The following is a 24,218-nucleotide window of genomic DNA, read 5'->3' as shown; positions in this document are numbered from 1 at the left end:
ATTTGGACATGGTATATATAATCTTTCCAGGATACTATTGAAACTGATTTGCTAGTATTTCTGTTGCATTTTTTTTTTTTTTTTTTACCCCTGGATTCATTAATGATTTAGTTTGTAGTTTTCTTGTGAAGATGGTTTTAATCATACTTTGGTATCAAGATATTACTAGTGTCAGTGCAAGTTAAGATGCAGTCCTTCCTTTCCTGTTACTTAACTCCTTTTACTCATTTTACAAGATCTTAGGAAAAATAAAGTATGGCTGAAGAAATGTTCTGAATCTAATAAAGTTGAGCTAGCAGTAGGTCTACGAGAGGTCTGTTGGTGTGCTGACTGCACCCTAGGCTGGACAGTGTGCACTGCTGACTGCACCCTAGGCTGGACAGTGTGCACTGACAGTGCACTCTAGGCTGGACAGTGTGCACTGATGACTGCATCCTAGGCTGGACAGTGTGTGTGATGACTGCACCCTAGGCTGGACAGTGTGTGTGCTGACTGCACCCAGGCGGACACTGATGACTGCACATCCCTAGGCTGGACTGACTGCACCCTAGGCTGGACAGTGTGCACTGACTGCACCCTAGGCTGGACAGTGTGTGCTGACTGCACCCTAGGCTGGACAGTGTGCACTGACTGCACCCTAGGCTGGACAGTGTGCACTGACTGCACCCTAGGCTGGACAGTGTGTGTGATGACTGCATCCCTAGGCTGGACGGTGTGCACTGATGACTGCATCCAGGGCTGGGCATCTGGGCTGGACGGTGATGATGCATCCTAGGCTGGACGGTGGTGTGATGACTGCACCCTAGGCTGGACAGGTGTGCATGATGACTGCCCTAGGCTGGACAGTGTGCTGATGACTGCATCCTAGGCACGGTGTGCACTAGGCTGGACAGTGTGTGTGATGACTGCACCCTAGGCTGGACAGTGTGCACTGACTGCACCCTAGGCTGGACAGTGTGCACTGCTGACTGCACCCTAGGCTGGACAGTGTGTGATGACTGCATCCTAGGCTGGACAGTGTGCACTGATGACGGCATCCTAGGCTGGACAGTGTGCACTGATGACGGCACCCTAGGCTGGACAGTGTGCACTGACTGCACCCTAGGCTGGACAGTGTGTGATGACTGCACCCCAGGCTGGACAGTGTGTGAAGAAGGGCTTTGCACCCTAGAGAGTTAGGCTGGACAGTGTTGATAACTGCACCTAGCATCAGGCTGGACAGTGTGTGATTATTAGGCTGACAGTGTGCACTGAAAGCTGGACAGTGTGCCTGCATAAAAGCTGGACAAAGGGAGAAATTACTGGACGGTCATGACTGCACCTGGGCTGGACATTTAGTTTCTGGACAGTGCACTGATGACTGCATCTAGGCTGGGAAAAGCCTCAGCTGGTTGACTGCACCCTTTATTTAACCGGCACCCTAGGCTCTGACCTGAAAAACAGGTCTTTCCTAGAGGAGTTTCCTGAAGGCCACCAGCAGCCACCCCTCCTGGGCAGTGGAAGAGTATTTATCTCTGAGCCCAGGGTCTGAACAGACATCCCAGAGCCCAGTGAAGCCACTCCTTGGATCACTCTTCCCATTGTTTTAGGATACTAGATTCTGGCTATTCTTGTCAGATATTTTCTTGCTGTCTTTAAATTCTGAAGCAACTACCAAAATTTTGATATAACTGTAGGTGTCAATTTTGCATTTAATCCTCATAGCACCTCCACCTTCCATTCCAGGTCCACCCTAACTGTGTCATTCAGTGATTACTCACTTGGTTTAAGAAACCATCTAAACTTGTATTCCCTGCAGGCCCTGCAGTTAGATGTCCCTATAGGCATTTAAAACCCTGTGCTGAGAGAGACTTCCCTCTAACCAGTTCTCACTGAGTCAGCAGAAGAGAGCTGTATGGTAATACACTGGCTCACGTGCTGGCCTGAAGGTGACACACATCACTCCTACGTAGTGCATCAGCAGAGCTAGCCATCAAGACCTGCCTAGTTATAGAAGAGCAGGAAAATGTGAGGAGGGCAAACCCATGAGTGTTGGTAAGAACCAGGCCTGCCATAGCCTATGGTTGTCTGACATACCATGGTGCTCTGTCCCATCCTCCTTAATGTGGATCACTTTAGTGTCTGTATCAGATTCAGACATTGATCCTTTGGGCCCAGAAACATCTCTCTTCCCTCCCTTCTCAGAAGAGTCAGGTGGGGCTAGGGTAGCCAAAACAGTCGAACTGAAAAATACAGATGTTGATTTATTAGTTGCACTTGAAATTCCACTGGATGGACATTGTAAGTGTTCCTTCCTCTGGAGGTAGGAGTGTTCGCTCTCTAGTTGCTGAATCTGATTTCTGCACAGTGCACCTGTTGTCTGCATTACCTGGCTGCTCCCTCCGGAAGTCTTCCTTTCCTCTTATCCTCCTTAGCTAGATCTCAAGTGAGTATTGAAGGCTGTATACCGAAGGACTGCTCAGCTTTCTTGGCCTGCTTCCTACCCATGAAAGACAGGAGCACAAGTGTGTTCTGTTGTTGACATTTAGGACAGAGTTTCTTGTAAGTTCATGTAAGTTGCTTAGTAGCTTTCTTGACAAGAGTTTTATTTTTTATGGTTGTGGTATCAGTAACCTTTGTAGCTTTTAATTGTATGTCTTTTGAAGAGTATTTATTAGCTGACAGTCTGTGTATTCTTGGACTTACTTGAGGCTCCCTTGAGTCTACTGTCAAGCTTCCAGGCTTCCAAGATGTCCACAACTTTGAAACAGCACAGTGCTTACTGAGGGTTTGCAGTGTGGCCCTCGTAGCACTACTCCAGACCTCGGGTCAGGTTCAGAGTTTCTTCCACAACGGACATCCTTTTCCCTTTCCCATGGTATGAGGTAGAAAAGTAGAAACTATGCTAACTGGAGCATGTTCAGAATTATTCAGATCTGTCGAGCGTCACATTGTTTTGAGTTCCATTAACTGAAACAGGTCATAAGGAGAGGCATGTATGATGTATGGGCCTGGGATAAACTAAACCAACTGTTGCCTTTTTCTGGGTTCTAGTAGCATTTAGCTTGTCCAAATAATGACACTGTTACCTTTTGTTTCTACTTTTAAAGTAGCCAGTTATTTCTAATGCAGACAGTAGCCATCAGCAGACAAAGTTTTGCTTTCTAATCTCTTATAGAGCAAGGGTTAAGGAACTTTATGTAAAGACCATATTTTGTTTGTCACAGCTACTGACCAGACACTGCCCTTCTATCACAAAAAGCACTGACAGGGGGAAGACTGTACATAACATGGGATGAAAATGTCTCGTTAAATTTGCATAAAACTTCCTTTACTAAAGCAATCAGTTGAGGTCCTGTGCAGATGACATAAAGGTTTGCCTCTGTATAATTTGGATCTCTTTCCATTTTGATTCTGCCGTCAATGCATGGTCCTGTGTCCTTGCATAGGTTGTCTGATCTGAAATGCTTGGGGCCAGAATATTTAGATTTTAGATATTTGAATAGATTTTACCAGTGAGCATCCCTAGTCTGAAAATCAAAAATTCCTGAATCAAAGACCTGTCATGATAGCTCCAGTGTTTTTTGACTGATTTGAAGCTACCTTTTTTTCTTAGTGTACATATAACAACCTTTTGAGTATTGCCAGTTGTACTTTAAAAAAACAACAACAACAACAATAAAAAAACCAACTTAAATTTGGGCCTTTCAGATTTCAGATTGGGGTAATAGTAACTCCCCAGTACTGGATCGGTTTCAGCCAGAATATGCTAGGCTTGGCTACAATAACAAATATCAGATTCTTGTTTTCTGTTTTTCAAAGCAGAATTTCTCTGTATATCCTTGACTGTCCTGGAACTCTCTATAGACCAGGCTGCCTCGAGCTCAGAGATCCACTGCCTCTGGAATACTGGAATCAAAGGTGTATGCCACCACTGCAAAGGCAGACATCAAGCTCTCAGTAGCCAAGCATGACTAGCTTTATTTTTCACATTGTGTGTGTAGGCAGATCACGGTAGGGGTGGCTCTTGGCTTTATAGAGGTGCCCACTATCTGTCACGTTACTAATCACCAAAGCAAGAGGAGATCTGCAGGCGGTCGTGTCCTGGCCCTCTCCACTTTGTCCCTCTCTACCTGCTAGGTCTGCCTTTGCCGTCTGCCTGACTGGAGACAGAGGCGTGGACAGTGGGGGAGAGGGATAGAGTGTAAACTCCAAGTCACTCTTCCTATATGAATCTGATATTCGTTATGACATATGTAGAAAAATAAACATTGATTCAGAAAAATGAACTTAGGTAATATTCTTAAAGACAATACTTTTGGAAGTTTATTCCAATGCATAGTTTCTTTTAAAATAAAAATGTATTTGCTCCTAATTGTTCCAGAACAAAAAGTATTTTGAGTTTTTTTTCTAGACTAGAACCTCTCAGTATGAAAACCAGTAATCTCTAGCTATAACAGCAGTCATGGGAGGGAAACCGAAGTGTATAATTTAAAAAAAAAAAGTTTATAATAAACTGGTTTATTCTTAAGCATGGGCATTTCTTTGTTTTGTATTACAATCTATTTGCAGAATAGAAATGATAGCATTTCTGTCTTCTGTTAAATAACCTGTATTCTTAGTGTGCTTAATTTCAAAAGTCCTTAGTGTCTGTTTTCTAAGCCTTGTCAGAGTAAGTTAGAAATAGCATATAAGCAGTCTTGCATGTAGACATTTGAAGGGATCTTTGTCCCGAGGGCTTTAGCTTTTGGTGTCACTCTGCTGTTCGTCTGTACATGAGAGATAGTTCGGCTGTGCTGTGGATACGACTCCTCATCAAAGCTAAAAGGCAACTGCACGATGAATGTGAAGGCCAGGGTGTTTATGCCACTGCCTTCATTTTAATAGGCATTGCACACATTTCCTTCTGCCTGGAGCCAAGGAGCAGTTGTTCACAAAAACATTACTATTATTAGTGGAAAGTAACTTCATGGATTGGTGGGTAGCACCAGCACACTAGTGTCTGCTACATGTGAACAGAGATTTATAAGCAAGTGTTTGTGATAGATGTGGGGAGTCAGGAATGGGCAGACTGATAGCCACCTTTTGGTTCTTTAGAACAGTATCTATTGTACTGAGACTGATTCCAAGCTTCCCTCCCCACAAAAGTGACCACGTATGACAATCAATGTTGAAATAACATATACCTGGATCATGTCAAGATTGTGGAAATAGTATCAGAATGTTCCATAGTAGTTTTAGAGCAATATAAAGTTTATTGTGACTTTAGAATGAGTTTTTTTGTTTTGTTTTGTTTTGTTTTAATGTATATGGGTACACTGTAGCTGTCTTCAGACACCAGAAGAGGGCATCAGATCCCATTACAGATGGTTGTGAGCCACCATGTGGTTGCTGGGAATTGAACTCAGGACCTTTGGAACCACTGAGTCATCTCTCCAGTCCTAAAATGAGGGTTTTTTTTTTTTTTTTAGTGCTATTAATTTAGTATGTAAATGAGTATAAATGCTAATTTATGACTCTTACCATAATAGCGATTTTATTGTTGTTTTTTATTGGTATTTGAGATGCGGTTTTGCTGTGTGTTACAACTTGTTTTCTATTGCTATGACAAAAACACTGACCAAAAGCAACCTGAGGAAGAAAGGGCATACATATTTCATCTTATATTTTCATGTAACAGTCCATCTCTGAGGAAAGTCAGGCAGGAACCTGGATTAGAAACCGAAGCTGATGCCATGGAGGAGTGCTGTTTCCTGGCCTGCTTCTGTGGTTATCTTGGCCTGCTTTCTCAGACAACCAGGACTTCCTGCCCAGGGATGACACCATCTATGGGTTGGATTATTCCACATCAATTACTAGTTAAGAAAATAACCCCATAAAGTTGTCTACAGGCCATTGTGGTAGAGGAAGTTTCTCGGGTGTTCCTCTTCCTACATGACTCTAGCTGTGTCAGCAAGAAGCTAAGCAGTGCATCGTGTGTACTCAACTTCCAGCCTTCCTGCCTTTCTTGCCTTCGTACTTGAGGATTTCAAAGTATGGGCCACTGTGCCTAGCACAGAGGTTCTTAATGACATTTAAGACTCCTTTCCTAATCTCTTGTTCTACTTATCCAAGAATTTCTAGTAAATAGTAACATTTGGTTTGGTTTGGTTTTCTGAGACAGAGTTTCTCTGTGTAACAGCCCTGTCTGTCCTGGAACCTGCTTTGTAGAGCAGGCTGTCCTCAACTTCACAGACATAAATACAATAAATATAACAAAACAAAATAGGGAATAAAATTTTAATAAATTTTATTTTTAAGTAAATAACCATTAACAGTGTCTCTACTGGGTTTGCTGATGTAAATGATCTTAACTCTGACTTGCTGGGTTCGCCTGTCGTAAGGATGGCCCTGTGCAGCGGTACTGCAGTGAAAACAGTGAGCAGTTAGCAAGATGTGTGACAGACTGTGACTCAGTTAAGAAGTACAAACCTTTGTATCTGTCTTAGCAGTCATTGTAATGTTTATTTCTTGAAGGACTTAAAGCCTAGTAATATAGTAGTCAAGTCAGACTGCACTTTGAAGATTCTTGATTTTGGACTGGCAAGGACTGCAGGAACGAGTTTTATGATGACGCCTTACGTGGTAACTCGTTACTACAGAGCACCAGAGGTCATTCTCGGCATGGGCTACAAGGAGAACGGTCAGCATACACTTTCACATTGAAATATTCTTCTGATTTTGTTTATCAGTTTTTATATACTTAAATTGAATGTATATAGTTAAGCAAGCATTCCTATTTCAAATGTCTATCTAGGCTTTGAACATTTTGCCATGAATATTCGGGAAAGCATGGGGATCTTCCTTAAATGTGAATACCTACATGAAGAATTGTAAAACTAGGATTTATGCTCTTTGCTCGTCTGTAATTTAAACATGAACATAAACTTCTTAATAATTTACTCTTAAATAATCATATATATCAGTTGTATTTGCTTTTGTCGCCAGCACCTTTAGTCAGTGTTAATAGTGGCACTCAGGAGCCTGGTGTGATGGCACCCCTTTAGTCCCAGCACTCAGGAGGCATCTCTGACTTTGAGGACAGGCTGTTCTACAAAGCAGGTTCTAGGACAGCCAGGGCTGTTATACAGAGAAATCCTGTCTCAGAAAACAAAACAAAATAGTACAAAAAAAAAAAAAAATGGTAGCACTCACTGTAAAGACGGAGAGCTACATTTTCTAATTCTGGAAAGCTAATGGATAACTCAGCCTCTTGTGGGAGGCACTAGTGTTTGATTAAAGCCTGTGTCCCACCTTAAGGAGATTGTATATAGTATTATGTGTGGATGCATTGATTTAAACCATAACTTTTTAAGTGTGGCATGTTTCTAGGATGGAAATTGGAACAGTGGTTTTCTTTAAACCAGGAAACGATTAGGTCAATCTTGAAGATTCTTCATTATACGTACGTACGTACATACATACATACATACATACATACATACATACATACATACACACACACACACACATATATATATATATGATCCCATTGAAATTGGAGAAATTGCTTAATTTCCCTTCCTTATTTGAGCTAATTTAAAACAAATACTTTAAATATCAACTATCAGTTTTTAAAGTAAACGTGCTTTTCTGTTTTCTTAGTAGTGTCAACATAGGTTTAAAATTTTTATTTTGAGAATTGATAGTCAGATTGCTATTGCTTTTGCTGTGAAACTTGATTATCATAGAAATTGCACCACATGTTAATGTCCTGTAAAGATGATCTTGACATAGCTCCTTACCAGAAATTAGAGAAGCTATCATAAGAACTGACATGCTGTCCTCTCTTAGATGAGAGTCATGTAGATCATCTCATTGCTTTTCCTGCCTGTTCCCCTAGGAACCAAGTCAAATCTAATGCTTCATCACTGTAGAACTATATTAGCTACAGGGGTGACATACAGACATCGTCCTTACACACACACACACACACACATAGACAGACAGACACACACACACACACACACACACACATACACAGAAGACACACACACACACACACACACACACAGAGGTGAGATTTCCTGTTTGGTTTTATTGCAGAGTATTTCAGAATAGTTTGGAAAGTTTGGGGGTAATCTAATCTATTTTAAACTGCCTGACAGCAAATGAGACCCCTTGTACCAAGTTTTATAGTATGGAGGTATGCTAGGAGACTGTAGATCACAGATTTGTGGGCACTTCGACACTTTGATATTGCATTCCACCAAAACTAACTTTTAAACCCAAAGTTTAAAAAAAAAAAAACTTAAAAAAAGAGATAATGAAAAACACTTGTTTACCAAGGTTTCTTGGTAGATAAACTGTTCTTTTTCTGTCGGTTTGTTCTGTTATGGGTAGAGATGGATATAAATATAAATGGTGTTACCAGGAGAATAAGTTACTTTTAGTTCAGAATAAACAAACAAAGCCTTTTCAGTTAAATAAGCCTTTAAAATCCCCCCCAAAAAAAATTTAGGTTAATATTTTATTAAAATATAGATACTTTTCTGTTTTTAATATGCTAAATTATTTCTGCTCATGCTTTTTAATTTAACTTAAAGAGAGAGTAAAATGCACAGTTAAACCTCAAAATAGTACATCTTGTTACATTTTCAATCTTATAAATTTTGTTTGGTTCTACTTCATATATTACTTGCAAAATCTCAGTTATAAAATGTATAGTTTTTTAATTTATGCAATATCTGTGCATAGCTCTCACTTTAAAATTAGACATGTAATTAAAATGCCATACTTCATATTTTCTTTTGTGAATCAAAGCTTTTTGAAAAGTATTTTGTGTTTTAAATTATTTGAAATTAAAATCACCTTTTTCTTTTTGTGATGTTCTGCAGTTTTTTAGATGATGCAGTCATATTATGCTTCTTTGATTTTAACGATTTTTTGCTTTGCTTTTTCTTCTTTTGTGCTGCAAACATATAGTGGATTTATGGTCTGTGGGGTGCATTATGGGAGAAATGGTTTGCCACAAAATCCTCTTTCCAGGAAGGGACTGTATCCTTGTGCTGCTGCAGCAGATTAATTAGCTAGGCGATGAACTTCCTTCTGTTTGCTAATGAAAAGAAACATGTGCTCCATTTGTACAGTACAGGTTTTTAAATAGATGTAAAGTTTGTAAAGGCTGTTGCTAAGAAGCTCAAGTGTTGGTAGGCTGCATTTGGCAGCAGGACATACAGTCTCTGCTGGTCGTCAGTGTGTTCACTGTCACTCATTTTTATTTTATATTGCTTTTTATAATTTTAAGTGTATATGGTGTGTGTGTGTTTTTAGTGTTTATATATTTTTCTTTTTATTTTAACCAAAATCTTTATGTTAATGTCATGCATTTTGTTTTCAGTTGACATTTGGTCAGTTGGGTGCATCATGGGAGAAATGATCAAAGGTGGTGTTTTGTTCCCAGGTACAGATCGTATCCTTATCTTTGGCCTAAAGTGTAGTTTCTAAAGGTCAAATGTATAGTATCTTGTCAGCCTGGCCAGGTAGAATGTATTCTCTCTCTTCCTGTTACAACGCATTATTAGATTACTGTTCCAGAGTACCACCTCTCACCTAACGTAGACTTTCTTCTCCTCATTTATTGTTTTATATGTTAATTTTGAAAAAGGGCTCAAGTGTGGTTAATTCACAGGTCCTTGCTTGATTAGAGTTGATTAACATGAGAAGTTATGGCTTTCACTAAAGTTTCTAACACTAGAGTAAAGTCTTTAACTATTCTGAAGGTAGCATGGATTTTGGAATTATCTGTTGTTACTGTTCATTTTTTTCTTTTTGTTTGGTTTCCCCATGTCTTCCTGTTACTGTTGTTCTGTGTGTCATGTCTGTTGTCTCATTACATTAACATAGCATGCTGAAAATTTGGCCAGAATTTCCTGTGTTGGTAATTAGGTTGGACTCATGTGTGATTTGTCAGTCAGTGAGTAACACAATTGTTTTAGGTGGGGTGAGGCTATTCACCCCATTACAGTAAGAGAATGGGGGACATTAGTCTTGGAGGTTTGGAGTATGCAGATGGAAGGACCAAGGCCAGAACCCCTCGTCTACAGCGTAGGGAGATACTGGCCTCATCTTCATTCATTTCAGAGCTTTACAGCGTTAACATAGGCAAACCCGAGAATGGCAGAAGAACGTGATGCTCCTGTGAAGGCTATCATTTCTGTCACAATGGGGTGTTTGCTGTTAGTGGAAAGGACTCAAAAAAGCAGAACAGACAAGAAACGTTTCTTACTCTGAAGGCAGTGCATTTGCATTTCTTAAGAGCTGGGAGAAAGGCAGGTTTTAAATGTTAACACTTTGTGCAGTTTGCATTTCAGTTTTTATGTATGTAATGATAGTTTTCAGTTACAATTCTTATTTTCAACCTGCTTGTTTATGCCTCCATTTTATGGTAAAATTAGTGTTTATATCTATATCTGCACACAATAAATAAGATGAACAAAGCTTATTTATTGATCATTTTTATCCACTTGTAATCATTGTTTTTTGTAAGGTGGCTTTGAGGTACAAAATATATAATGGCTAATTCTTCAGGATTTTTAAATTTTCCATTTTCTTATATTTAGTAATGTGTATATGATTAAAGTGTTGAACATTTGATACATGGAGTATTTTTCTTAGCTACTTGATAATAGATATTGATCAGTGGAATAAAGTTATTGAACAGCTCGGAACACCTTGTCCTGAATTCATGAAGAAACTACAACCAACAGTAAGGACTTACGTTGAAAACAGACCTAAGTACGCTGGCTATAGCTTTGAGAAACTGTTTCCTGATGTGCTTTTCCCAGCTGACTCAGAGCATAACAAGCTTAAAGGTAAGTAGTATAGTTGTGTGCACTAAACTCTGTGTGAACATACATGTATAGGAAGAAGGTTTAGTCATATCTTTAGAGGATCTAACTCAAAATTAATTCTGCTTGTGGAACATACAAAGGTTTTGTTCTTTTGTCTCTGATTTTTGCATTTTAGCTGGATATGGTAGCCTTTGCCTTTAATCCTCATACTTGGAAGGCAAAGATAGGAAGATTTCTGAGCTCAAGGCTAGCCAGGGCTACATAATGAAGACCCTACCTCAAAATGGGGTGGGGGTGTATTTTATAAATCATGATTTTATAGTAAAAATTATTTTTTAGGTGTGGTGGTTCCCGATGTAATCTTAGCACTTGGGAAACTGTGTCTGATAGATTGTCAGGATTTGACATAATCTTGGGCTACCTAGTAGGTTTCAGGCTTGCCTATGGTACATAGCGTGACTTGGTCTTTAAAAAAGAAGAAACAAAAATGAGGACTAGAGAGATTGTTTGCTAGTCTTGTGGGGGACCTGAGTTCAATTCCTACCCTCCATGTGAAGGAAGCAGTTCACAAGCACTCATCAATCCAGCCTAGGACATGCAGTGCCCTCTCGGGCCTCATGTGTACACACACACACACACACACACACACACACACACACACACACACACACCACTTCCCTTTAGACACACATATACACAACTGGAAAATGCAGTAAGTCAAGGTGGGCAGTGGTGGTAAGTACCTTTAATTTCAGCATTTGGGAGGCAGAGACAGGCAGATATAAGTTTAAGGCTAGCATAGTTACAGAGGGAATTCCAGGATAGCCAAGGCTACATAGAGAAAACCCTGTCTCAAAAGGTGAAACAAACAAAAACTGCAATAAATCTTTTTTAGTACTCATAAAAATAAATAGCAAAAGCATCATTTTAAAAGCATAGGATTTGTTTTGTCTTGGTTTGGTTCAATTTCTGTAAACCAAGTTTTGCAGGGCTTGTGATCCTTTCGCCTCCACATCCTCAGCTCAGCAGTTCAAGCATATGTGCCGCCATGCTTAGCAAAGCTGTATTTCTAAAGAGAACCATAACAGCAGCAGCCTAAAGTGAATGGGACTCGCATGAGCTGGTGTATATTAATATCGTTACTTTTGCAGCCAGTCAGGCGAGAGATTTGTTATCTAAAATGCTGGTGATAGATGCGTCCAAAAGGATCTCTGTAGACGAAGCTCTCCAGCACCCGTACATCAACGTCTGGTATGATCCTTCAGAAGCAGAGGCCGTAAGTTATTTCCTTAATGTTTGAAGGGCATACTCCAGTCTTAGAGCTAGGGTTAGAATTAAGTCCAAAGAGATCTTGTCATTTTAATAAAAATGTAGATCGATAGTGTTGGTGTCTTCCTGGTTCTTCATAAGGAAAACCTTAGGTTAATGAGCCTCTCTCCAAGCTCATGTCTCATAGTCCAGGAACTCCCACTGTCTCTGTGGAGCTCCCAGTGGACTAGAGCAGCCTAAGACAGGCACATCCTTAGAGAGAAACAATGTTTTCTCTTCAAAGCAGAGCAGACTCCTGTGACAGAGGTAAATGTGGCAACTTTAAAATTTGGGATTTAAAAAAAAGGCAGCTTATTACTTAGGAATCTTACAGAACTACTCTCCAGAGAGTTAAAGATGATTGATTGGCCTTTGTCTCATGATTCATTCTTTCAAGTCTTATGTCTAGCTGATATTTCAAATAATTAATTATATCTATAATTCTAGTAAACTAACCCAATTGTTCCTGCTTGTGTCTTCCAGCCACCACCAAAGATCCCTGACAAGCAGTTAGATGAAAGGGAGCACACGATAGAGGAGTGGAAAGGTACGCCCATCAGAGTCTCAGACACTGAGGGAGCTTCTGACTTTCTGCATTAACTTCATGCTACGGAAATGTTGCTTTCTGTTTTCATAACTTATATTTAGTAATATGTTTTTGTTTATTTGCCTTACAAAAGTTGAGCGTCAGTTTCCTTCCTTAATTTTGAAGATTTTCACCTTAGCTATAGGCGCATTAGTGTTTTCACCTTTGTTCCAACACTGGTGTTTGGGTGTCCCATCTCTAAGAGCCCTGGTGGTTGTATTCTCAGTGTACACACCTGTCGTTGATGTGTCCATACATCTTGAAGATGACAGACCCTGTTGGTCCACAGCTGCCTTCGCACTCTAACAGCTGGCAAGTGGTGAGCTGTAGGGAAGCTTGTGTCTCAGTCTGTCCAGATCCCTTGTGAGAAGCACTGAGGGTGACCTTCACACAGTCTTGACACTGTGGCCATCTGTTTATGTGCACATACTTGAATTTAACTGAGAGAGTAGTCCGAAAAGGTTATATGTTAGACCAAATGTTAAATTTTTGTTACTTCCTGATTTTTTATTAAAGTATAATTTCTGCTTCTATCAGCATGACACAAGAGTACTAATCCAGTCCACCCCCACTGTAGCCAGCAGAGTGGCTTAATTTATCATCTTTGAATATCAGATCTAGTTTTTTTCTCTATTAATATGGTTATGCATAAATACACTTTTTCGTTTTTATTATTTCAGTGTACAGTGTAACTGGTTTCACTGTAACACCTCCAGGTGTGTGCATCACTCTACCTTGTCCATGTCAACCTCCTATTACTCTCATGTCCTCCTTATTTTCTCTCTGGTCTCTTTTCTCCCCCTAGTCAGTCCCTGTATGTGTTTGTGCCGTGTATATTTATATTGTCAAACCCAGGTGCCACGTAGGAAAGAATACATGCGATATTTATCTTTCTGACTCAAATTTATTTTACTTACTTGATAACCTTCAGTTCTATCCATTTTCTAGCAAATGACATTTCATTCTACTTTATGGCTGGCTAAAACTAATTTGCATAAATACAACCCACTTTTTTTGTTGTTTTTGGAGACAGGAACTCAAAAACCTAGCTCTACCTGGCCTGGAACTCCCTATGTAGTTCAGACGAATGTCAGACTTCCCCAGAACTGCCTGCCTCTAGAGTACTGGGATTAAAGACCTGTGCCACCGCACCCCATCTCATCCCCTTTCTTCATGCACTTTTTTTTACTGATGGCCATCTGTGCTGATGGTGTCTACCGCTGCTGTGGATCGTACCTCAGTTGTGCTGATAGTGTCTACCGCTGCTGTGGATTGTACCTCAGTTGTGCTGATGGTGTCTGTGGTGGATTGTACCTCAGTTATGCTGATGGTGTCTGTGGTGGATTGTACCTCAGTTGTGCTGATGGTGTCTGTGGTGGATTGTACCTCAGTTGTGCTGATGGTGTCTGTGGTGGATTGTACCTCAGTTGTGCTGATGGTGTCTGTGGTGGATTGTACCTCAGTTGTGCTGATGGTGTCTGTGGTGGATTGTACCTCAGTTGTGCTGATGGTGTCTGTGGTGGATTGTACCTCAGTTGTGCTGATGGTGTCTGTGGTGGATTGTACCTCAGGAAGGATAGGTGTGCACATATTTCTGCTGCTGTCGCCTGAGATGCCTGTAGTGGAATTCTGCTTTTTAGTTTTTTGAGGAACCAGTAATTTCTATAGTGGCTATTATAATTTACATTTGTATTCTAATATGAATGACGGTTCCTTGTTTTCCCCCAATATCTTTGCCAGCATTTGTTACTACTGGCTTTCTTGATAGATGGTAGCCATTTCGATTGATGTTGGATAGAATCTCAGTACTGCTTTCGTGTATCCCTGCCATGACATGGAATGGCGATTATTTTTTCATACATTTATTGTCCACTTGTTTTTGCTTTTGCTTTTTTGATAATTTTCTGTTGAGTTGAAAAAGAAATCCCTATCTATCAGTTAGGTGCTTGATCGATTGGTTGCGTATTCAGCTTTTTTATAATGCTTTTAATGTTTGTAAGAATATTGAAATAAAAGTATGTGCATATGTGTGGCCCAGACTAGCATCAAACTTGTGATCTTCCGGCCTCGGTCTCCCAAGTATTAGGATTATAGGTATGTGTCATCTGTGCCTGGTCTCCAGCAAGGGGTTCTTTATTAAAAAACAAAACAAACAAATAAAAAACTGTAACTTCAGGAATTATACAAGCATTTTAGAGTTCTTTATGTTTTTTCACAGAATCACTTTTATGTAATTTTTCAAAGATGATAGGTAATGGTACCATAGAATCACATAGAGCAGGGTGCGGGGACACAGTGCAGTGTCTTTTCTCAGTCAAATCTGTCCAGCAGTGATCTGTTACTGACCCCACACTCAGGAGTATGGGAATCTTAGGAAGGGGTGTTGATGCTCATACCTGCTCTAGGCTACTTGGAAGTTGCTGAAGTTGCTGCTGCTTTTCTTTCAGTAAAAATGCCCTTCTGTCCCATTCTAATTGTAGATGCTGCTTTGGTTACAAATCTTTGTAATTACAACCTTGTTGTATAAGGACAGGGCCCAGGAAGTAGGAGGATAAGCATGGACCTCAGCCCTCACCTTGACAAGTAGATAAGCATCTGTAAGGCAGAGTGCTGTGTGGCTGATAAACTGAAGGCAGGGGCTGGCTTCTGACAACAGCTGCCCTTTAACCAGTCCGGACAGTTAGAGCAGAGAGCTTAGCTCTCTGTCAGCATAGTCTGTAATTGACGATCACTGGATTAATTGCTAACACCTCTGAAGCTGACACTTGACCATTACTATTATTGCCGGAACCCAGGTAGATGCACCTAACAGATACGTAAGCGATGACTTAAGTATACATACCTGTGAGTCACTCTTCCTCCTCTTTTTCAGAACTGATATACAAGGAGGTCATGGATTTGGAGGAACGAACTAAGAATGGCGTCATAAGAGGGCAGCCGTCTCCTTTAGGTTGGTTACAATATAAACCTGGTTGTGGATGTGATGGTACTTTATCCTTGTGTTAGTCTTCAGGGACCTGGGGGCTGCAGTTCTCCCATGCTCATGCAGTTGGAGCTGTGTCCGTCCCTTGCTCATGCAGTTGGGGCTGTGTCCGTCCCATGCTCATGCAGTTGGATGGTTAACTTTGAAAGCAGCGGCACAGCGTTGCCCTGGTACACTTGCTGTTGTCTCTTGTCCTGCAAGTTGTACAGCCATGTCTTTAAAGAAGAAAATCCTTAGAGCTCTTTATGCCTGGCTTTGAAAAGTCTTCAGTTGGAATAGATTAAAGCTTCACCACAAAATTTGCTGAATTTGCTCCAGGTACCATCACGTTCTGATGTTCCCTTTGGGGTACGTTAGTCACACTTGAACACAAGCTCCTGAGGACCTGTTGCCTCTCAGTGTTCTGCTCATCGCCACACAGAGTGGGGATGATCCCAGAGCCTGAGGAGTGCGTCAGCAGAGTTCCTACCTACTTCGCTTTCAGCATCTTGGGGCCCTGAATACTACACACTGTTTTTATTCTGTAAATGTGTTTCTGGGAACTTACATTCATGTAAATGACCCTTACTTAGTAAGCTTATAGCTTGAAAGTTGCTACCTCTTGTTGAGATGCTTATCATGACATTATCCTCCCCCTGAATGAAGCCTCCTTAAAAGAATTTCTGTCTCTCCATAAGGTATTCCTGTTTTTTGAGGTTTTTCTTTTTCTTTCTTTTTTTTTTTTTTTTTTGAATGAAAGAAATGCTTGTTGGATACTGCTTTTTAGCAGAGAAAAGCATTCGTTCTTCCCTTTGTGTAGTAAGTCTAGTTTTGTATTTGCCTGGTGTTCACTGGGATCAAAGTATGCCTGATTTTACCTCACCAGGCTGTTCCGGTTACCCTGACAAGTCAATCTCTCGTAGACTGGGGCATTTGATGTACCAGGTCCCTCACTGATCAAATGCTGTTCTTTTGTGTTGGCCTCTGCTTTGAAAGATGAACCAGGAGTGTCACTTGGACATTGTGTTTTTTGAGACTATCAAAAGTAATTTTCTATAGTATTTTAGTTCTCAGACTTTTTTTAGTCACTGAGGTCTTAGAGATCGTCTCCCTAACAAACAGTTTTGTGTGTACTCTCAACTCTTTGGGAACACACCCTGAGACCCATTTACAGATCTTGCTGTAGGGCCATTTCATGTTACTTGGTTTTTAACTTCTTGTCTTAAATTAAAAATGCATTATGGGGCTGGAGAGATGGCTCAGTGGTTAAGAGCCCCGACTGCTCTTCCAGAGGTCCTGAGTTCAATCCCCAGCAACCACATGGTGGCTCACAACCATCTGTAATGAGATCTGATGCCCTCTTCTGGTGTGTCTGAAGAGAGCAATGGTATACTGACCTACATAAAATAAATAAATTTAAAAAAATGCATTATGGATAGAAAACAAGTATAGGTTTCTAGACATTTTCATAGTTCTCCTCTCATAGCTTTTGTACACAAGAGAACATTCGTCTTCGGTTCAGTACGATTCAGCCCATAAACCCAGGAAAGAAGTACGTTGACAATGGAGGAAGGCAGCATAGTACACAGCCCCCACCCGGTCTGCAACTCTCTCTGCAACTGGTTTGCTGTTTTGTTTCTCATAGCACAGGTGCAGCAGTGATCAATGGCTCTCAGCATCCGTCGTCTTCGCCGTCTGTCAATGACATGTCTTCAATGTCCACAGATCCGACTCTGGCCTCGGATACAGACAGCAGTCTAGAAGCATCAGCTGGACCTCTGGGCTGCTGTAGATGACTACTTGGGCCTTGGGTGGGTGGGAGGGATGGGGAATTGGTTAGTCATTGATAGAACTGCTTTAAAAACAATTCAGTGGTCATATTTTTGAGTGATTTTTCAGAAAATGTAGAATTCATTTTGTAGTAAAGTAGTTTATTTTTTTTAATTTCGAGTGTTGTAATTTAAAACCTAAGTTGTGTTTTTAAACAGCAACAAAACTGTATTGTATTTTTGCTGTAATTAACTGTATAATGTAAACCTAATTATTTTATCATGGTTTAAATTTTGCATATTTGCTTTATCTTATGCTGCTGATTTTTTTACTGAATTTGTAAGATTTTTGTTTATCAAAGCAACTATTATGTGGTGACTTGCATATATCATGAATTATTTAAGATGTTTATAAGTTTTTTTATTAGAATTTATTTCAGATATTTGTTCATGATGCTATCCTTCAGGGTTATGTGCTTATCAATGAAATAACCCCAGAGGAGTAAGGGAAAATAACCTGTAGCCAGTTATATTCAGGAATAACTACTGTAAATGATGAACGTGTCAAGAAACCTCCAATATTTGCCTCTTGCCAATCCCATCTTAGTTAAAACAATTGGTAGGCAACCTTACCTAAATTTTAGCAGACACCCTGTTATCTAAATGACAGAGTAACAGAGCATGTCTTTAAAGATGCTGGGCACCTCCTTCTACATTTGAGTCTCCCTACACCAACCTAACAAAACTTAAATTAAGAAATGTGGCATATTCTAAACACTTGTGGCATGCTTGAAGCTTTTGATCACACAAAGTCAAGAGGATCCTTCATGAATCTACATTTCAGTGGAGCTCAGCAGACGCTTCCCCTGTACTAGCGCTGAGCCTGCTTCTGTATACACTGAGGTATCTCCTCAGCCTGTAGGTCCTGGCATTGGTCCAAGAGCCTGAACTTTCCCATTTGTTCAGTTCCTGGGCGCTGGACCTTTCCCAAATCCTGCTCACTTAGCAGGTCAGTCTGTTGAGCACCAGTTGGCGGTGTTTCTGGCCATTTGATTCTACCTGTAGCATAATCCTGTTTCTACTAGCTGTCAGGAGGTCCCAAAGCCTACTTAAACTTGTGTAGGTGACATTTAAATGAGCAATATACCGTTCATCTGAAAATAGTAGCACACAGCCATATGTAGGATGTCATTTTCTAAGGACTGTTTCTTCACAGTGAGCAGAGCGGGCATAGTGGTGGCTCTTTAATCTGAGTCTTTGCTTTGTTTTATGTCTGATTTCCAGTGTGGACGTTGAGTAGTGTAAGAATGGTGCTGCTCCTGACAAGTGTGTGTTCACTGTTTACATTTTATATCTGCAGAATCCTTCTCTGTAACTGAACCTTTCCTAAGTAAAATGTCATCAAGGCCTCGTTATGTCTGAAATGCTGTCTGCAATACCCAGGCACCTTTGGTGTTATCTGGAGTAAGAGGGGTTTCATGGAATGAACTGGGAAATGCATGCTGTATGAGCTGCAGGGTTGTAGGAAGGAGCCTCTTGGAGCTTCCAGCCAACAGCAGTAAGAGCAGGCCCAGCCTAGACTAACGGAAGGTTGCTTAGCAGGTTTTCGTTTCTTTGTTTTGGTTCTCTTTTGTTTGGGGAGGATTTTTTTTTAATATTTAGTGTAGAATTACTTTTAAATAGAGTATTTTAAGTCATTGTTTATGTGCAATACTTAAGACTAAGATACATTAATTACCTTTTTTATATACTTTGAAATATAGCAAGTTAGTTTATAATGATTTCTAGCCTCTCACCTTTTAGTGATTCCTTTTCTATATGTACAACATGGTGCATTAATTTTGTTAGACAAGTGTGAATTTGAGACTGTCGTGCCTCTTGGGTTATAGAAATAGATAGTTGGAGTCAGGATTTTAGCAGAGATCAGAGCATGAGTGTGTTCTTATTTTATACTAGTTTTACAACTAACTGGTTTTGTTTTCCCTATGATAAAATGTGTCACTATTGCACTTAACAGCTGACATGCTTTAGTTAGTTTTTGGTGTTTTGTACTTGATCGCTGAGAAGCCGTCTTTCTTGGTTCAGATTTCGGTTAAGTAAGGAATACCAGTTGTTCTGATTGTATCATTTATTGTAATTGCCAGCTCCCACTTGCCAGCCTTCGTGTTTCAGTTGAATTAAAAGAAAACAAGCTTTCAGTGCTTAATGTAAGCTGAAATACTTAACAAAATTATACCCTAAAAGCAAGGTCTGTTTGTTAAACACGTGGTCCAGCTTTTTAAGATCCACTGTACGTACACACACACACACACACACACACACACACACACACACACACACACACACCTTTGTTTATATCTGTTAACATAAACCCTGCTGGTACTTTTTAAGAGTCTTAAAGCATCTTAAGTATTTTTTTAAGGAATTACAAATAACATTTCTGTCTCTCAGTACTTGTTAAACCACCCTATCATTTGACTTTTCAATTATATGTATTTAAGATGCCCATTGTCTTACTGTCTGAAAGTTGTTTCACTTAGAATTAGCATTCCACTTCATGGTTTAGGAAAGAGAGCCTTATTCTTTCTACATGTCTTCCTGGTTCCAGTTCTCGTACCCACTAATATGTAGTGGTCATCCGTAAGATGGCCATGTTGTTGGGATTGCTTTGTTACAAATAGAGCATCTCAGTCTTCGATTCTCTTTGCTAAGCGGTCTTTACTGTGTCACGCCATGCTGCTGATTGCCAGATCTCAGAAGAGTACACACCAGAAACAACGGCCCAGTGCGCTCACACCTGGCTTGGAAGAGAAGCAGTAGCCCCGCCAGTACAGAGAAGCTCAATTGTGTACAGAGCAGCAGCCTGCCTGTCACCTGTGTCCCTCAGTTCTGAGCTCATCTCACTTTGTCACCCTAAGACTTGGAAGTGGAAAGGACACTGACAGGACAGGATGAGCAGTAGGCCAGGGAAGCTGCTTCCTGAGTCACAGTAGGACTTGGTTTACATCATTGGTCAGTTTCTGCCACACACCCACACACGAAGACAGCCATCAGTGCTGCCTAAGCGCTAGCCTGCACAGCATTTTGAGACTTAAAAGAAAAACAACATAGTATATTTTCAGAAATCCTGTTGTAGTTTGTGAGTGTTGTTCATTAGTCACACATTAGTGTAGAGTGGATGCATGATGCCCCATGACCCCAGTAATTCTTACCAGTGAGTAGATACCCAGCACCGTCTCTCACCCGTAGCCCTCTTCAGCATTGCCTTGTGGCCTGTTGCATTCTAGTGTGCATCGTGTTTTACTGATCTCTTGGGTGCTTCCTGTAAACCACAGGAAGCACATTTGTCTTAATCGCACAAAAGATGAAAGAGATAAAGGGCATTGAAGCAGAAATGTGTGGTTTGGGGTAAGATAGGAAAACTTGTGTCCAAGTTAATTTCAAAGTAACTGCTCTTAGGCAGAGTGCTCTTAAGGGGAGTCTAGCAAGCAACTTTCTGGGCACTTCTGGTTTCGATTCTCTTCGTTACTGAAACTCCTGAGAACCTGTGGATTAGTTTTGCACAATGTCCTATTCTCACAATGACTTAAAATTAGACTAGGTTTTTAATTGAACTACCTCACACTGATTTTCTATGCTTTCCCAAGTAAGCTGTTGCCCTTACTGTTAGACCTTTACTGAGTGTAAGTTTTAAATGTGCGTTGAATACTTTATAGCCACTGTTGACAAAATACAGTAAGTGTGTGAAGTGCAAGCCTTGCATCAGTAAGAGACAGTCCCGTGTAGTCTTCCACTGCGTCTGGGGAATTGTGCTGCATATGCTTATTGACATCATCACTGTTTTGTAAGAAACCTGCTCAAGATATCAGTCCACGCTTTACATTTTACAAAAGGAGGAAATCTTAGTAAATTTTACGAAGAAATAAATTACTTTTGTAGGCCCAATATTTGGTATATTTTTGAGAAGCTGTTAATCTTATAGCCGAATGATGAAGTTAAACTGAAGTAGCTGTCTGCCTGGGCTGTGACGTCTATTTTCTCATTACGTTTTACCCTGTTAATGAGGTTTTAAACCTCAAAACATAGGATAATAATTAGATTTTTTTCTCTCTCCCTGTATGTGTCATTCCTTCTTCCTCCCTCCTCTTCCCTGTGCTCTCCTCTCTCCTCTCTAGACAAAACAAAATGGGGCACTTTGTAGGGAATGCTGAGATCATTATTGTGGTTTACTCGTTCATGCCCTAGTCATTAAACATGCACCACTGGATGTAAACAGTGTTATCTAGTATGTCAATTGGTTATAATATTTTAAATAAAAAAGAAAAAGTGGTATGAAAGTAAGAGTTCTTCATTGAACGCAAAACAAAGTTGTGTTTTTCCTGGTGGTTTTAGGGTTTCCTGTGGATTGAGGTAAGGTTATTATTAGGGCAGGTGTCTTAGGCTTGCAGTTTACACACATTGTCATCCCAGTTTTCACTGCTGGTGTGTGGCTTGATCTAGGCTTGCTGTTCCTGTGTTTGAAATCACTAGAGGAACTTTAAGAAAGAAACTTTGCTTCAATGCCCTTGGACCTAGTAACTGCATGAGACAGCAGCTATGATGGCCCCTTGGCAAAAATCAGTATCATACCTGAGTCTGTCAGAGAAAGCAGGAGGTTTGAACACGGAGCCTCTGTCTGTCCAGAGGTCCTCAGCGCTGAGCTGCATGAAGGTGTACAGGGTCCCTCTCTGAGTGCTAACCCAGCTGATAGGATGGCGTTCCTCCATCTTGCCTGCCTCCTGCCCACCCAGCCTTTGTGCCCATGCCACCTTCCCCTGCCTGTGCATACACTCACTCCTGTACCTGCTGCCTGGGCAGCCATGACATTGCTGAGCTGGTGCATGCTGTCCTGTCACTGTCATTAGGTAGGGAGGCAAGTAGCTGAGGTTGACAACAGAATGTTAGCTTCAAGCTTATTTTTAGTTGAGTGATCAAGGTTTCCACTCAGTCATAAAGTGGAGTTCCTTGTTTGGCTAATATAGGCATTGCATTTTTTAAAAGTATTTTTTTCTTTTAAAATCTGTCAAACCTGAATGAAGGTGATTTACTTATACTGATTTTAGGTTAATTTTTTTTTAAGCTACATAAGTTTATATACCAGTAGTTGAACTTCATTGAAAAATAAAATAACTTCATACATGGTTTGAAAATGTTAGGTTTCCAGCACAAGTTTTATTTTGTCAGTTAACGAAAACGTACTGTAGTGACTCTGCTGGGAAATGGAATGAGAGGAATCCACAAAAACAGAAAACAAAAGTATATGGAGAACCAAGACTCCACTGAAGGGAACAGGCAGGGTCTGTGAAAGGAAGGGGTATTGATTGTACAGGAAGGTGAAAAGACTTACTGTTGAGGACTGCCGCTCTGTAGTCAGAACCCATTGTAGAATGTAGATGATGAGACTTTACCTTAGGGTTACTGTGGTGAGAACAAATGCAGTTAGGCCAGCAGTGCGAACAGGCGTGGAAGCCAGCTGCCTTGTTGAGGGGGGGGGGGCGCTCACTTGAAGCATGTTGCCATGCTTAGCGAGCATGAGGAGCTGGACAGTGTTGTGGGCCCTGCACTTCTGAGGAACAGTAACTACAGTGGGTCTGTACCCAGTGCATCTTAGAATCTGTACCTCACCCTTTTTGCAGGATCTATGGCAGAGGGCGTGTCTTAGGAAGAATAGGACGACAGTTGACTTCCGTCCTCGTTACTGCTGATTTCTTCAGCTTTCTCTGTCTGCATGAAGCCTCTGACCCCTACTTATCATGGCCCCATAGCATTTTTCTATCACTTTGTGAATGGAAGAAAAAGAAGCTTCCCCGTAACATGCATGAGAACACCTAAGTTATCTGGACAAGTAGAGGCGTGGTGGGTGGTGAAAAGTACTTGTGAAAACTGGCCAAGAAATGGAAAGAAACATGCAGATCATAATGGCCCAAAACGGAGAAGCCAGCATGCTTGTGCTCCCGGGCAGAACCAAGGTGGGCACATCGAAATGTGCTGTGTTTCTGTGTCACCGAGTATGGGGAACTCTCCAGGTGTCTGCTGGTTGGATGTGTTCTTATGTAAGGCAGTGTAACCTGGAGAAAATGGGAGTTGTGTGGGAGGGAAATGCTGGTGCTAAGAGAAAGCATTTTGTGTGCTCCAGAACAATTCTGCTACCTTCTCTGTGCCCCAGTCTCAAACTGCATAAGGTTGGTAAGAATCCCTTGAGAGAGAGACCTCGAGATTACCTTCCAAAGTCCAGTTCTTTGATTTACATTTTCATGAAGGATTGCAGAGTGCAGTGTTGTGGTACTTTGTTGTGTCACCAGCCCATCTGTCAGCCAGTCCATCCCCATTGTATACTGTCCTATCCTGAGTGTGCTTTGCCTAGAGGCCCCTGTAAGCCTCTATCACCTCTTACAGAGATCTATCCTCCAGAAACGGCGTAGCCTTTGCCATCTGTAAATCACTGCAGCTTTAACCCAAGACCCTAAGAAGAGGAGTGACTAGTATTCCTCGGTGGAGAACAGTTACTGGTGGGGAAGAGGGGGGCTTATTATCCAGGGGTAGCTGCCTCTTAGTTGCCGGTGCTCCTGTAAATTGCCTCAGTTAAGATCATTGAGTCCTTGATCTGGTCTTGGGTGAGGTTGAATCTTTGATCTGGGAGTACCCTATCTGGGATAAGTGGGTGTGTGTTCATATCTCCCCGGGAAGTCATGCAACATGATTATATAATTCTTGCTCACTTTAAAAAAAAAATCAGAAAAAAA

General features: G+C 40.9%; 1 protein-coding gene across 3 annotated transcripts in view; it reads left to right on the top strand.

Moving 5' to 3' along the window:
• Mapk8 (mitogen-activated protein kinase 8) overlaps nt 1–21,773 on the top strand; it is a 77,252-nt gene extending 55,479 nt beyond the window's left edge. Inside the window, exons 6-12 of one of the 3 annotated variants that reach the window (XM_032919224.1) lie at nt 6,496–6,661; nt 9,359–9,430; nt 10,650–10,832; nt 11,963–12,087; nt 12,603–12,666; nt 15,578–15,655; nt 17,318–21,773. In XM_032919224.1, the coding sequence (XP_032775115.1) occupies nt 6,496–6,661; nt 9,359–9,430; nt 10,650–10,832; nt 11,963–12,087; nt 12,603–12,666; nt 15,578–15,655; nt 17,318–17,463 (834 nt within the window). In that variant the 3' untranslated portion in view covers nt 17,464–21,773. Of the gene's footprint in view, nt 1–6,495; nt 6,662–8,943; nt 9,016–9,358; nt 9,431–10,649; nt 10,833–11,962; nt 12,088–12,602; nt 12,667–15,577; nt 15,656–17,312 lie in introns of all 3 variants that reach the window. The other 2 variants (XM_032919223.1, XM_032919225.1) reach the window with 2 other exon arrangements.
• Nucleotides 21,774–24,218: the final 2,445 nt, after the last annotated feature.

The sequence above is a fragment of the Rattus rattus genome, chromosome 13 (assembly GCF_011064425.1).
Source record: "Rattus rattus isolate New Zealand chromosome 13, Rrattus_CSIRO_v1, whole genome shotgun sequence".
NCBI lineage: Eukaryota > Metazoa > Chordata > Mammalia > Rodentia > Muridae > Rattus > Rattus rattus.
The sequence above is the reverse complement of the archived record's forward strand: the minus strand, read 5'-3'. Positions and strand labels throughout refer to the sequence as shown.